At 45.0% G+C, this 16,276-nt stretch overlaps 1 protein-coding gene across 1 annotated transcript; it reads right to left on the reverse strand.

Moving 5' to 3' along the window:
* Window positions 1–1,512: 1,512 nt before the first annotated feature.
* On the reverse strand, window positions 1,513–13,589 carry R3HDML (R3H domain containing like). Its single transcript, XM_056845444.1, has 5 exons — window positions 13,329–13,589; window positions 10,208–10,326; window positions 8,372–8,504; window positions 2,793–2,908; window positions 1,513–1,645 (listed from the first exon to the last, which is right to left on the reverse strand). Exons 1-5 carry the CDS (start codon window positions 13,587–13,589, stop codon window positions 1,513–1,515), a joined length of 762 nt encoding a protein of 253 aa, XP_056701422.1.
* Window positions 13,590–16,276: the final 2,687 nt, after the last annotated feature.

The following is a 16,276-nucleotide window of genomic DNA, read 5'->3' on the forward strand; positions in this document are numbered from 1 at the left end:
TATAATCTGACCTGAATGGCCCAGGCTAACCAGATCTCATCAGATCTTGGAAGCTAAGCAGGGTCTGCCCTGGTTAGTACTTGGATGGGAGACCACCAAAAGAAGTCCATGGTTGCTATGCAGAGGCCGACAATGGCAAGCTACCTCTGAACACCCCTTGCCTTGAAAACCCTATGGGTCATAGGGTTGCCATGTCCCCCCTTGCCACTTGCAGGAGCATTGTGGTGGGGCTGGGGAGGGGGTGATCGGTGCAATAACGTCACTTCCAGGTTTACCCTGGAAGTGACGGGAATGCTCTAGCACATTCGTCCAGAAACTCTATGTTCCAGGTAAACTTGGAAGTGACATTAATTGCCCCCCCCTCAGCTGGCCTGTTTCCACCTGCTGGCCAGGTGAGGGTGGTGGGCAGCCCCCTTAATTACCTGGCATCCAGCAACCTTCATGGGTCACCAGAAGTTAGCTGCAACTTGATGGCACTTTCCACCACCATTTAATATGTCAAATGTAAAAAGACAGGAACAAGCAGCCTGGACTCAATTTCCTACACATTGTTCAATTGCCCTCAAAAGCCCTCTTTGGTGTCTAACATGTGCCCTGACCTGGACCTTCTTGATTTAATAATTCTACTGAATCAGATCCTTGGTCTATCAAAATCAGTATTGTCTACTCAGACTGGCAGCAGCTCTCCAGGGTCTCAGGTAGAGGTCTTTACCTACTTGCCTAGTCCTTTTAAGTGGAGATGCCGGGGATTGAACTTGGGACCTTCTGCATGCCAAGCAGATGCTCTACAAACTGAGCCACAACCCCTCCCCCAAACTTTAACAAACTTTGGGATCAAGTCTGATTAGGTTGATTCACTCTGCCATTGAATAAAGTCATCAGAAACAGCTCAGCAATCAACAAAAACCAAACACACTTTGACTTGAGTAATAATTAACAATGTGAATAATAAAATGTATTCTGTTGATGAGAACCACACGTTGCATATTGGCTTTCATACTGATCTGAAAAAAATGTATGAAGGACATCGAGTGAGAGAACCAAATGGGGATGGAATGAGAAACTACACTTCCTGCCTTTAAAACATGTGATTCTTTTTTTTTAAATCCCTGAGGAATGCCTAGAGATACAATAAGAATTGTCTTCAGAGATTTTAGTTTAAAATTGGCAAGCTTTCTAAATAGACTCCCTTATGGTATCTATAATGTAAGAATATACAAATAGCACAGAAACCTGAATACTGGCCTGCAATACAACCAGGTTAAGAATCTCTTCCTTGACCAAAACAATGGGAAAATCAGGCTGTTGTGTACATAGTATGTAGTCATGGGGGAAGGAGACTGGGAGCTTTATCAATGTAAGGGCCAAATAACAAGCCAAAAGGAAGCAAGAATAAATAATCCATTTGTTTTACAATACATCGTACTCTGTGCCATGCTTCTCCCCTTTCCAGCTGCAAGTCCAACACCAGATTCTCCAGCTGTTGCAGAGCTTGGAATATACCCAGCAGGTTCAGAACCAGCTCACTTTGTTGGATTTGAGTCCAGAGTAACACATGTTATTGCTGCAGGTACTTCCGTAACTTGGTGGGCAGGCTGAGCAGGGTCTCCCCATTTTGTAAGGTGCTTCTCCTACCCAGTTTCCCCTGGAAATAGAGCAAGGTGAGTCATGAAGAAGGTTTCTTTTAAAGTTTAAAACCTGGATGTTCCAACAGCCTTTATATTTATACCCCACCTTTCCATGTGGCTCAAAGTAGCTTACAAATCCAAATTAAAAAAATACAAAATACCATAAAATCTCAAATAACTTCCACAAAGCTGTCTGCAGCCTATGCTCCATTGAAAGCAAATAAAATAGGTTTGCAGAGCTTCCTATAAACTTAAAAGAGATGCCCCCCACCTCCTCTAGGAGCCTGTTGCATAGGGTGGGAGCTATGATAGGAAAAGGCACAGGTTCTGGTTGATGCCTGGCAGGCTACCTTAAGTGGGGCAACCTGAGAACCCTAGTTAGCGCATGGAGACATATGGGAAGAGACAGCCCTAGGTCATGAAGAACTTTAAAGGTCATAGCAAGCACCTTGAACTGAAAAGAAACTTGCAACCAATGTAGCTATTTTAAAATAGATCAGATATGTTCCCATGGCCTACCCCCTGACAATAATTAGGCTGCCGCATTGTGAACCAGTTGCCATTTCGAGGTTGTCTTCAAGGGCAAGAGTTTTCCCAGACTTCTGGCAGCTGAATTGAGAAAACCCCTTTCACAGAAATTTAAATTAGAGGCACACCTCAGCTGTTGCACACAAAATGGTTAGTTTTACTTTTAGCCTATGTAATGGTAATGAAATTGCTTGGTGTCAGAGGAACCTACCCTCTGTGTTTTCGCATGAGTCACTGACCTGCGTATGCTACCTGATTGGAAAAAGAGGAAGCACAGAACAAAGACTCGTTCAGAGAAGCAACAGAAGGATCCCAACAGACAAGCAGGAAGATAATGTTAAGACATAATAATTGTTAAGTGACCTTGTATGCAGCGCAGTCTAAGGTTACAAGAGATAGTTTGCTTTATCAGACCAAGTTCCGCCAAGTGCAGCATTTCTTTTGGTGTCTGGTGGTTGCAAGACCTACCAGGTACAGCAGATATTAGGCAGTTAGCCCACAGCAGATCAGCAACTGGCCAGTGGTCAATAGTGACCGTGACCTTACCCCCATTGCTGAGCCTGATAACTTTCTCTCCCTGTTTCATCACTAGTGCTGCTACTTGATTTGGAATGTACCCTCCCTCATTCTACTTACTTAATGGCATAGTTGCACACTAAATAGACTGCTCGCCGCCAGGTATTGCCCCACACATTCATGTTGGTGCAGGTGTGGATGGCACAGCCAATTCTGTTGGAAGAAGCCCATACCATCTGTTTGAGAGACAGAGAAGCAACAGTGATTATACCGGCATTTACCTGCACATCGCCTAAACTGATCAATGCTATCATACGCCACCAAAACACTCATCTCCCATTATTAACCTGGCAGAGCTCCTGCACCACGAATAGCTTGCATTATAGGGAAAGTTCTGGTAAAGGTCCCCTGTGCAAGCACCGGGTCATTCCTGACCCATGGGGTGATGACACATCCTGACGTTCACTAGGCAGACTTTGTTTACGGGGTGGTTTGCCATTGCTTTTCCCAGTCATCTTCCCTTTACCCCCAGCAAGCTGGGTACTCATTTTACCGACCTCAGAAGGATGGAAGGCTGAGTCAACCTTGAGCCGGCTACCTGGAACCGACTTCCGTTGGGATCAAACTCAGGTCGTGAGCAGAGCTTGGACTGTAGTACTGCAGCTTACCACTCTGCGCCACAAGGCTCTTAAAGTTCAAGTAGGATATACTTTTCTTATCACTCCTAAACTCGACCTAATAAATCTTTACCTCCATGCAGCTGCTAAGAACACAGCAGTCAGAACAAAACCACTGCATATTTAGTCCACCACTCAGTCATTCTATGGGTGAAAACGCATGGTCACTTTAGCCTCCTTTATTCCCTGTTTCAGCCAGGATGCAGCCAGGATCGAACGCACGTTTGGCGAAATGCATGCGTTCTATCTTGGCTGAATCCTGGCTGAAACAGGGAATAAAGGAGGCTAAAGCGACCATGCGTTTTTGCCCTATGTTGCAGGATTTCATGGCTTCCATTTCTGACACCCTCTGGCCGCTGACATTTTCAGCCAAATTCGGTGCAAAATGTCATGTCCTGAGCTATCTGATGCCCAATAAAGAGGTAAACCATTACACAGAAAATTTTTATTTGGGTCTTCCCACTGTCAGGGAAATTCCTCAAAAACTGACCAACAGACTTGCCTGTGCAACTGAATGTACCTCTTAATAAAAAACAGGTGTTACGCACCCCCAGTTTGCTTTCTGTCTCTTCGCTCCTATTTCTCCAGACACAACACTTGAAATGAGTCATAGTTTAGGTCTCAGATGAGTGTGGGGGAAACTGGAGAAAAGGTGTGTGTAAGCAACACAGACACCCATGCAAATAGGGGGCTGGGTATGTCCAGAATTAAAAATGGGCCAAACAGAAACGGCTCCATTCTGGAGCTGTGTAAGATACTATTCATGATGGGTTAGGGAATGTTTTGCCACAACCCAGGTGAGACAGGGAAGTTTTCCACCTTGGGTTGGCTGCACACACAGGAGGAGCCCATGAAGGGCTTGCATTCACTGAGGTGCCAGACATTTCGGCAAAGTCCTGTCACCACAGAAATGATTCATGATGAGCGAGGTAGGGAAGGGCTTTCCCTTTCCTTGCAGATCTGATGTGCTGTGGTTCTAAGGGACAGAAATGGAGGCTAACGTACATTCTTGTCGTGGTCAGCATCAGGGGTTGGCATGATTGGGCACACATGCTGAGCCCCAGAGGGCCATCCCCAGCTGAAGACCCTGGATTGGTCTCTTATTGCTCAGTGCGAGAAGTGGCAAGAGGCAGCAGGGGACGCCAAGTGCCAGAGAATCATGCCCAACTGCCACCTCCAGCTACCCCTCAAGATGTTCCTGCAACCTTGTAGTGATTCTTCCTCTTTTTATATCCATCTGAAACATAAGTAACATTCTGTTTCCACCACAGGGTTGCCAACCTCCAGGTAGTAGCTGGAGATCTCCTGCTATTACAACTGATCTCCAGCTGATAGAGATTGGTTCACCTGGAGAAAATGGCCGCTTTGGCAATTGGACTCTTGGCAATTGGCAACGAAGTCCCTCCCCTCCCCAAACCCTACCCTCCTCAGGCTCCGCCCAAAAAAACCTCCAGGTATTTCCCAACCCAGAGCTGGCAACCCTATTCCTCCAGCATGACACCATTTTTTGAGGGGGTGGGGGAGAGGAAGCCGTGATTGAAGGGGAAGATGGCTGCTATTGGCTATAATGGTGAGGAGAATGAGGCGATGACTGGGGGGCAGAAAGGGAGCCCACAGTAAAGGAGCCTTCGGTCACTTTGTGCCCAAAGGGCCATAATTTTTTTTAATTGGGATTGGATTCTTGTTCTGTTCCTTCTTTCAAAACAACTATTCCAGCCACTGCTCCAAATCTTCCATTTATGCTTCAGGAATTGGAGAGAAATTGCCAATCAGAAACAGAAGTAATTAACTGGCAATTTTTTGACTGGTTCCTGCTCCTTCAACTGGCGGCGCTAGGGACTGAACCTGGGACCTTCTGCAAAGCAGATAACGCTACTACTGAGCCACAGCCCCTCCTGTGCCGTGAACGTCAGTGTGATTTGCTGATATTTTGCATTTAGTGATAATGCATCTTTGTGCTGTGAAAAAAACATCAGCGGCTGATTTCGGCAAGATAAATCTTCTTTCAAGGGTACAAGAGCAGGCCAGATTTTTTTATCTCCCTTGGTCAGCTGGCAATCCTAGCTGTATCTCATCAATAAGGACATTAATGACTGGAGCAATTATATTAGAACACAGTCCTGGGTAGAGCAGCCAGCAATGGGCAATTTCTCTGGCCATGGAATATTAGTGAAGCATCTCCTAGATATTCTCAATGGGAAACAGCTTGCAGAAGAGTCCAATCCTGCATTCCTTTAAAGCTTAGCTTTGTGAAGTAAAATGTCCTTCTGCAAAGACAATCTTCTTTCTCTTTTTTTCTTCCCTCCCCTCCTGCTACATCAGCTAGAACTATTGGCATCTCCAGTGATGTACGGGACAGTGGGAAAAAGAAGACAGTCCTTCTAGAAAAAGAGCTGAGGTTTGAACAGTCCCGTCTGTTGGCATGGAAGTTTGACGAGACAGTGATGAATGGGGTAGGATCATTAGCTATGGAGGTGGCAATACTTCTCTTTCTCTCTGTGAGTCCTGCGGGCATGATGAAAGATGACCTCCTCCTGTAAATCAATATTTGCTTTGCCTTCATCCTTGTTCTTGAATTTCTGCTCAGTTCTCCTTGATGAGCACATACCTTACAGCAGGAGAAGCATAGGTATTAAGAGCATGAGTCATGGGCCAGTATGTCCCTGTTTCAGATTTCATCCCATCTGTGAACCTGGTTTGCCCATTTGAGCTATGGATATCACAGATGGTCTCATTGAGAGCTGCTGTAGTGATTGTTGAACCATTGCATCTAGATAAGGTAAAGGAAGTCCTCTGTGCAAGCACCAGGTCATTACACATGGGGTGACATCACATCCCGACGTTTACTAGGCAGTCTTTGTTTACGGGGTGGTTTCCCACTGCCTTCCCCAGTCAACTTCCCTTTACCCCCAGCAAGCTGGGTACTTATTTTACCGACCTCGGAAGGATGGAAGGCTGAGTCAACCTTGAGCCAGCTACCTGAAACTGACTTCCAGTGGAATCAAACTCAGGTCATGAGCAGAGCTTTGACTGCAGTACCACATGGATTGTAGTTCCATGTGTTGTGGATATCTCTTCAGTGATGCAACACAGTAGAACAGTAGAAACTCCTCAGATTGTCAGATTGTAAATTTTTCTGGACGAATGAGACAAATATGAAGTTCTGATGAAGATTTTTACGAAACAGGATTAGGAGCGGGTGACCTGTAGTATTTATCTACTAGTACTGATGAAATGATTTACAGTTATTTTTCTACCGATACTGAAGAGATTATTTATACTAGATGACCCTCGTGGTCCCTTCCAACTCTATGATTCTATGACCTTTATTTAATAATTGTTCTACTGGCGTTGCATTGTTGAAGAGATATTCATGACACATGGAAGGACAAGTTCAAGGACTGTAAAAGGACTCTTGATTCTATGCCAGTAGAATTATTGTGGATTGTAACCTGGATATATTTTAGTCAGCATATATGGATAGTCATAATGTTTGTACATGATAAATTAAATCTATGAGTATATGTCCCTCAGTCACATACTTTTGTATTTCAAGGTTTAATTACAAAGAAGAGGTGCTCCATGAAAATAATGTGACTGTGTGCGTGTGTGTGTGTGAGAGAGGGAGAGCGAGAGAAACTGTTATACCACATTCTTGTAATAGTGCCCATCAACACCTTTCTTGGCATCCGCCAAGTGTTCTTAGAAAATGGGCAGGGCCAAATAGAGCTTTTGAGTTTCTGATGTTTACGGTGTAATGTGACAGCGGTTTTATATAAAGTACTTTACCTGCGGAAATAACAGAGTAATATTCTAAAAACACAGTGGGGCTACCTTATGACTAAATATGATAGGTCAGCATGGCTAAAATCTTTAATGTACCCGACTGGAACTTCTACTGAAGCCATCAAATCTTTCCAGTTTGAATCTATTTTTATAATTTAGGTAGGCACTGATAACATCTCTACAACAAATTCTGGTAACTTTTCAAAAATCTTTTATGTTCCTCTCAGAATCTGGCCAGAATCCCTCTCTTACTGCACACATCATGAATGCAATGAGCTCCTACCAGCCCTTCAGCACCAACTGTCCCTGTTACAAGAAACAGTGCAGGCTAAAAATGTCTGGGCTCATGAGATGTTCATCTAAAGTGGAGAAGAAGCCAGGAAAATGATTTTTCCCTTTTTTCTTTTGCATAACTGTGTTAGATGCCTGCAAAATGGAAACCGGTACTGCCAGAAGATAGATACAGCCAGAAGACAGATACTGACAGGTACTGTCAACATGTATACTTATTCTGTATGTATGCAAGAAAATATTTTAAACAATATGTTAATTTTAAAAGGCATCCCATTAAACAGAGCTTCTGTCTGAAATGCTGAAGAGTTACTCTTAGAGATATGCATGAACTCACTCCCTGACATTTTGTGGTTGGCTCTGCCTCCCAAGGCAGCCATTCTGTGGTTGTGCCCACCATCCAGCATCAGAATTACAGGTGTGCTGCAGGCTCAAAAAGGTTGGGGACCTCTGCAAATGTGTGTGAATTCTGCAAGATTGATCATGTGGGTTTTTGACATTGGAGGATATTAACTGGATGGGAAAACCCAGGCAAACAGCTCCATTGACGTGGTTGCAATATTCGCACACGCCAGATGAAACAGTATCATCAGGAAGGAATCCTCACAGGGCTTTGTGTGTTTGTAAAGTGAGCCTGAGATGTAGTGAAAGGTTTTTTTTAATGTTCTAAAGGCTAACTAAAAATACAGAGGATGTGTGGAATGGTATAGTATAGCTGGATCTTGTCAGATCTGGGAAGATAAGCAGGATCAGTACTTGGAAGGGAGACCTCCAAGGAAGACTCTGCAGAGGAAGGCAATGGCGAACCACTTCTACTTAATCACTTCCCTTGAAAGCCCCACCAGGGGTTGCTGTAAGTCAGCTGTGACTTGATGGCACTTTACACACACACACACACACACACACACAGCTAAAATACTAGCTTGTCCAGTGAAGGATATGTACCTGGGTATAATGGCTGCAGACATAACCGCTGCATTTAGAAGGGCAGCTGGGCTTGCATTCGTGGGGATAAGGAAAAGAGTAATGCTGCTTCTCGTAATACCACGATTTCACAAGGTCCACCACTGAACGGTACCTAAAGAAAGCCACACACAATGCAGAGTGGTAATTTCTTTATCAAAGAAAAGCCCTGGGTAGCGACAAAAAGGGAATCTGCCTCACCATCAGAGGAAGCCATTCTTCATAAGAAAAGAGTCACAGGATCCAATTCAGTGGAAGGAAGTTATAAGATCAAACCAAATATCATGGAGGTATTTGCTTCCTAACAGCGCATTCCTGAGAGAGAGAAATGCCTGCGCCAGGCTTAGGAGGCAACCCAGCGGCGTTGCTTCCTGAAACCTCTACCCGGTGCAAAAAAAAAAACATGCAGCCCTCATAGGGTTGCCCGGGAGATAAGCCAGCAAAAAGTTGGTGTATCTCAAGAAAATAAAAAAGGGGCGTTCCAGAGCCAAAACGGCTTGGGAGGCCGACTAATGTCGGCACCGGCCCCCCGGGCAGCGCTGTTACACCCCGGGAACGCCTCCCGTCACGCCTCCCAGCTCGCTGCCACAGCCTGTGCTAACGCCCAGAGGCCGGCGGGAAGCTGTGGCGGCATCCAGCCCCAGCGCTGCCACGTTGTCATCTGGGGATCGGCGCCTGGGCCTGCATGCCGGCGCTGAGGCCACTCACGCCAGCGTGCACCTTCCGGGCACCGGCGGTGTGGGCCCTTGCGCTGGCGGAGGCCGGCGGAGGACTCCTAAGGCCTTTCGGCCCAAATTTCAGGAATGGCCTGTAAGACATATACATTTCTACTTGTTAGAGACACATACATTTTCTCCCTATTAGAGCAAGAACCCTAAAGGAGGAGGCGAAAGAGAGATGGAAGATATTGACAAGAAGGGGAGGAAGAAAGGGGGATTGTCAGAGAAGGAGGAGTAATAGAGAAACCTGACTAGGGTTGCCCGGTCCCTCTTCGATACCAGTGGGAGGTTTTTGGGGTGGAGCCTGAGGAGGGCAGGGTCTGGGGAGGGGAAGGACTCCAATGCCATAGAGTCCAATTGCCAAAGCGGCCATTTTCTCCAGGTGAACTGATCTCTATCGGCTGGAGATCAGTTGTAATAGCAGGAGATCTCCACCTAGTACCTGGAAGTTGGCAACCCTAAGACTGACAGAGAAGGAGAGGAGAAGAAAAATGGGGGAAAGTGCCAGAAGGGGAGGGGGTGAGAAAGAGGGGAAGATTGTTAGAAAAAGCGGGGCAGGGAAGGAAGGAAAGGGGGGATGGTATGCACCCTCCCCGCAATTTTCTTGTGAGTCCCCAGTAGTACTGACTAGTGGTCGATCAAGATCAGCATTGCCTACCCTGACTAGCAGCGGCTGTCTAGGGTCTCAGGGAGACATCTTTCACTTTACTCACTACCTGATCATTTTAGCAGGAGATGGTGGAGACTGAACCTGGGACCTTCTGTATGCAAAGAAGGTGCTCTGCCACTCAGCCCCACCCCCACCTTTTGTATCAGAATATCATCCTTGATGGAATGTGACAAGTGTATTGGGAATCATATGAAATATTTACATCTTCAGAAAATTCAGATAAAGGGATTGAACCACAATTTTGAAAACTTGCAAGGGGATGGGGAAACATTGCTAACCCAAGCTTTTCTTTGAATGAAAATACTCCTCTGGAGTTCTTATAATTCAGGGGTGGTGGTGGTGGAAACATCGAATGGGGAAGGGCCCAGCCTTCTTTGATACAACATGCCCAAATGCAGTATTGCCAGATGACACAAATTAGTTGCTTACCTGCCAGAGTGAATGGCCAAGTTCTGACCAATGTATCTCATCAGATGTGGAGGCCCATGGTCCCATGTACACCGTTTTGCCCATGCCTCTGCAGATCTGGCCAGCTTCTCATCCCATACCTAGCCAAAAAGAGAACAAAACAAGGCAACCTATCAAATACAGTGTGTGTCTGTGTGTGCTGTCAGGTTGCTTCTGACTCATGGCGACCCTGTGAATCAATGTCCTCCAAAACATCCTGTCATTAAAAGTCTTGTCCAGGTCTGGCAAACTGAGAGCTACTCAAAGTAAAATTGAGCAACCAGCTGGTTTACCGTAATAGCGTGGTGTAGTGGTTAAGAGCAATGGACTCTAATCTGGAGAGCTGGGTTTGATTCCCCACTCTTCCACATGAATGGCAGACTCTAATCTGGTGAACCAGGTTGGTTTCCCCACTCTGAGACATGAAGCCTGCTGTGTGACCTTGGGCCAGTCACAGTTCTCTCAGAACTCTCTCAGTCCCACCTACCTCACAAGGTGTCTGTTGTGGGGAGGGGAAGGGAAGGTGATTGTAGGCCGCTTTGAGACTCCTTAAAGGTAGAGAAAACCAACTCTTCTTCTACTGACTAAATGTATGCCATGAGGCAAGGGAATGCCTGGAAATGTAATGTTTTGCACTGTATATGTTTTTTTACTAACAAAACCTTCAGAAATAGTATGTGGTACGGCCCTACCTGAACTGTGCCAGTTGCAGCTAGAGATGGAGTAGTTCATTTGACTTGCGTCCTCCATCAGAAAAATCTTGTACCACGTGGAAAGTAACATTAAGGCCTAATCTGTACCTGACAGTATACCTTTCGATAGGAATGTAATCTTTTTTACATGTGGAAGCATTCCAACCTGCTTATCCTCCCCTGCTGTCTGAAGTGGCGTGATGCTATTTATGCACACACTTCATTTGGCTCCCAAGTATTAGCCGAGTTGCCACTTGGCCACTTTAAATCACTCAATGGGGAAATAAGGAAACAGAGGGCATCACAAGAGTTCTGCACCATTCTGTTTTTCCTCCAAGGAGCTCAGGACAGCAATATTGGTTTTCCCTCCTTAATTTTACCCTTACCACATTGCCTAACAAATGGATCATGTTATGTACAAAGAAGGATGAACAAAAAAATCTGGACCTTCAGAAGACTTTATTAACAGTCTCTAGTTTAGTGCCAGTTAAATACTGGAAAGTTAGCCAAATGATGTGTTTGCAATATTGTATGGCTGTGACAAATGTTCTGTGTTTGTGTGTGTAAAGTTCTGTCAAGTTGCAGCTGACTAACGGTGACCCATTATGGGGTTTTCAAGGCAAGAGACTAACAGAGGTCGTTTGCCAGTGCCTTCCTCTGCACAGCAGAGAACTCTCTCTGGTATTCTTTGGTGGTCTCCCATCCAAATACTTACCAGAGCTGACCCTGCTTAGCTTCTGAGATCTGACGAGATCGGGCTATACCATGCTGCCCTCCCTCCCGTGACAAATGTTACCCAGCTTTAATCTTCAAATCCAAAGTGATGCATCAATGGGAGCAGAAATAGTTCCTGAAAAATTCCTTAGTGATATGAATGATCAGCTTTTTTTGCTCCTGTAAGCGGACACTGTTTACTTATCCATTGCTTTCAGTGCTATTTTTCCCCCTCTAGTTATTATGTCTTCTTCTCGGATTATTATTATTTGTCAGCAATGCTGATTCTGTGACCTTAGGCAGATGATGAGAGGGAGGGCATCTTGGCCATCTTCTGGTCACTAGGGGTGTGGAGGGGGGAGGTAGTTGTGAATTTCCTGCATTGTGCAGGGAGTTGGACTTGATGGCCCTGGTGGTCCCTTCCAACTCTATGATTCTATTTGCTTAGGCAATCCCAGCCAATCAGAAACTGCATAGTAAATGGGATGGTGTTGGAATGCTACATGGCCTATCAGATATGGTTTTGTGATGACATCACTGACAGCAAATGAAGCCATTGGAGAGTGAGAGAAATTCTTCCTGTATAAGCATCATGGGTGATCCTAGCCAATCAGAAATCATGTAGTGATTCTCTCACAATTCTCCTCCATGGCCCATGTGATCCCGTTATGAACAGCAGGATTGGCCACCTCCACTCCACAGGACAGTAAGTTATCCCTCCGTTTCATCACACATGAATATGATTTGCTATTGTCATTAAAACAGGACTCGCAAACGTCTTGCACAAAGGCTGAACTGTATCTAGAACACAGTTTTGATGGTTTATGCATAAAAGCCCCTAGAGCAAGAACAAAGCTTGGCAGAATTAGGTGTATAAATATACAGTTCTTTTTTATCCTATGAATCCTAAACCTGCTTTCAGATCCAAAACAGGAGGGAAATCCAGATTCTACTTTTTTTAAAAGTATGAAGAATCCACCATACAGCATGAAGAATCCACTATATAGCTTAGTGCACAAGACTGACAAAACCCTACAGTAGAATTACTCTGTCTAGAGTTAAGTTCTTCTCCAGGAAGCAGGAGGTCATTCCTGCCATCAGAATGTCTACTTACAGCCCATTCCTGAGGCCGGGGGCCAAATCGCCTTAGGAGGCAATGTGACCCTTACGCTGGCGTCTGTGCCACTTGCACCGTGCAAACTGGCACAGATGCTGGCGCGAGGCCACTTATGCTGGCCCCCCTGGACCGTGGAGGCAACACAGCCCTCAGACGCCAGCTAAGCCCAAATTTTGTGTTTAGACTAGAGTTCCATCTAGGGTTGCCAACCTCCAGGTAGTGGCTGGAGATCTCCTGCTATTACAACTGATCTCCAGCCGATAGAGATCAGTTCACCTGGAGAAAATGGCTGCTTTGGCCATTGGATTCTGTGGCATTGACGGCCCTCCCCTCTGTCCCAAAAACCTCTCGCCGGTGGCAAAGAGGGACCTGGCAACCCTAGTTCCATCCCCAAGATATCTCATTATGTATATGCAAATATTCCAAAATATTCCAAAATACAGAAAGATCTGAAATACAAAACACCTCTGGTCCCTGGCATTCCGAATAAGGGATACTCAACCTGTATTTCTTCACCTAACATTTCCCCAGGGATCAGGGATCCTCCCTATGCCCAGTGATAAGCACAAAGGAAACTCACCATATACTCCATGTTGGCAGCTGGAGGAGATACCTGGGACCTCACTTGGTTGTGATAGTCCAAAAGAGCACTCATATCCCTGGGAGAAATATAGCGCTTTCCACGAGTCCTGGGTCCTCCCAGGTTGGGTGGGAGGCCTGCCTCAGTGCTGCTAGAAGGGTAAAGGAGTTCAGTAGTATTGGGTAGCCCAAAGGAGCCCGATTTCTGTAGAGCCCAGAAGATCAAGCCAGGAATATACAAATGCATGTGCAAGAGAGTCATTTTAGGACTAGCAGTCTTCTCGTTAAAAAGAAAATCGATAATAAATACGGCAAATCTCTCTTTTTTTTCTGGCTTGTGTATCTGCAAAAGAAAACAATAGACACCCAGATTTTTTCATTGCACAGAAAAATGCCATTGAAGACGGAAAAGGAGAATCAAAGCATATCCTTACTACAAGCAAAAGAATTTAGCTAAGCTAGACAAGCAAAATTCCTAGGACCAGCTGTGAAATCTACAGAGGTATTTTCTTTATTACCACTGTTTGAGTCTCTCCATCATTCCAGATGTTCAAATGTACCTGCCAAAGGAATACTCATTATTAACATGCCACTGGTATCTTTGCTACCTTCCCACAGTTCTGCCAAATATTCGGTCCACTGAGCAAATCTTCTGGAGGAGCTGAAATCATTTTGAAATCAGGAAGGGGGGAAAGCAAGTTTCTAAAAAGGTTTTGTGAGAAAATAAAAAGGTGAAAGATCTTTCTTTCTCCCATGGAGGGAAGAAGAAAAATTACCAGAGTTGTTCCTTCATTAGCTGCAGTAGCAGAAGCTTCTAACCTCAGGGAAATATATTATTTAAAGAAACAGAGAAGACATTTCCCAGACTACATACCTTAAAAGCTGAGCCAAGAACAGCTAAGAAATGTTCACTGTAGTAGCAGCAGTAAACTCAGAGATTGACCTTTGCAAACAACCTGCTCAGGCACATCTGGCAGCCCCATTTAACGTAGCCAAGTCCAACTGTCCTTTGATGGCAATCTGACGCACAATCTGCATCTTAACTCTTCTGTTGGGGAATGTCCTTACATTTGACCAGTGCTCTTCTCGCTGTACAGCACATGGCTCTGTGTCTGTGCTTGTTGCAAGCTATGAAGTAGGTGAGGCTGCCAAGACTATAAAGTTAATACACAAATGCCTGTTCCTTTGGCGTTTATTCATTTCCAGCTACAGCACAGATGTCCATTTACTTTCAGATATCCTTTGCTTTTAGGGTTTTGCCAGGTTCAGAAGGGGATGGATTCTGTCCTCAGTCCAGGATTCTGCTGATGATTTGCTTTGTGATTGACTTTGACAGAGACTTTGATAACTTATAATGGGGTTGCTCCTCTGGATGCTTCTTGATACTTGGAAAGAATCTTAAAAGATAAGTAAGCAATACTCCCTTTCCAAGAAGCCATGCTGATTCTTCCTCAGCAAAGCTTGTCCTTCTAGATATTCTAGACTGGTATCAAAGTTAATATAATGCTTTAAATCTTTCATTACAATGTAAAATCTAATTCTAAAATTTATTCTGAAACCTTTGGCACTAGGGGTCCCAGTGGGGTCCCTACTCAGTTAGTTATGTTAGTTTGTTAGAATTGTAGACTGCATGAGCTCCCTTGTCCTGAAACCAGTTGCTCTCATCCCTGTATCTCCTTCCTAATAAATGGATTTTGTTTTGAACTTACCTGTTTCCGTTGTGTGAACCTAAGAGCAGGAACTTGAATAAGTACTCTATTCCTGAGGGATCTCTGATGGGTTGTGATGCCATAGAGGCAACACTCCAAAGTAGCCATTTGCTCCATGGGAACTGATCTCTGTAGTCTGGAGATCAGTTATAATTCTGAGAAAACCCTACGCCCCTCCTTCCTTGAGGCTGGTAAACCTACTAGTACATGACTTTGATTTTTGGATATTGTTTAACACTGGCACCTTTGGGGTAGGGTTGCCAAATCCAGGTTGGGGAAATTCCTGGAGTTTTAGGGATGGAACCTGGGGAGGGTGGAGTTTGGGGAGGGGATGAACCTCAAGAGGGAATAATGCTATAGAGCCCAACCTCCAGAGCAGTCATTTTCTTCAGGGAAACTGACCTCTGTAGCTGAGAGATCAGGTGTAATTAGGGTTGCCAGGCACACACCAGAAGTGACGTCATCATGTGGGGCAACACGGGGATCCTCTCTGGTATTTGGGCAAAAATTCTATGGTAGAAGTCATTTTAGCATAGAGTTTTTGCCCAAACACCAGAGCATCCCCACATCACTGGTGACATGATGATGTCACTCCTGGTCCCTCCCCTCCCAAACTCTGCCTTCCACAAGCTTTACCCCCCAAATCTCCTGGCATTTCTCAACCCAGAGTGGGCAAACCTATTTGAGCCTCTGTCAACTTCCAAGCTTCATAAAGGAGCTGCTGGACTCTTCATAGGGTATGAAATGTTTTGTAGTCGCTTTTGGTAGAAGATGGCCCATCAGAGCCTTCTGGAAAAATGTATAATCCTTACACCATGGCATCCATTCATTTAGCCTTCTAAGTACAGTACATTTGAGAGGAGAATTTTGGTTTCTGTATCACTTAGAGACACTATCTGTATCACTTAGAGACAGTAAGGCCTAGTGGTGGTTCTTGCTGCCCCAAAGCAAACTCTGACAACGCTTTAGTTTGGGTTCAGATTGAAAGAGCTGATTAATCAGCACTCTCCCAGACAATCTAAATTCCAGAAACTGGTAGATTCTATTTCTTGCTGGGTATAATATCCTGCAGCCCAGACTGTCCTGTCTGCCAAAGCACACGGTATCTTCAGAGAAGACCTCGCTGAGTGCCAAAAAGCACATACAACTTGACTGGATTCAGTAGCAGTCCCAGCAAATTTTCCTTTTAATGACTGGAGAGAGAGAGAAAAAGAAGAGAGCATAAATCTTCAGGCTAACA

Source organism: Euleptes europaea, chromosome 2 (assembly GCF_029931775.1).
Source record: "Euleptes europaea isolate rEulEur1 chromosome 2, rEulEur1.hap1, whole genome shotgun sequence".
Lineage (NCBI taxonomy): Eukaryota > Metazoa > Chordata > Lepidosauria > Squamata > Sphaerodactylidae > Euleptes > Euleptes europaea.

Coding starts and splice junctions, on each gene's coding strand:
- R3HDML (XM_056845444.1), bottom strand. CDS start 13,589: ATGACTCTCTTGCACATGCATTTGTATATTCCTGGCTTGATCTTCTGG. Junction 2,909..8,371: donor TCTGCAGCCATTATACCCAG/GTACATATCCTT, acceptor TCTCTCAAACAG/ATGGTATGGGCTTCTTCCAA. Junction 1,646..2,792: donor GTGTGCAACTATGCCATTAA/GTAAGTAGAATG, acceptor CTCTATTTCCAG/GGGAAACTGGGTAGGAGAAG.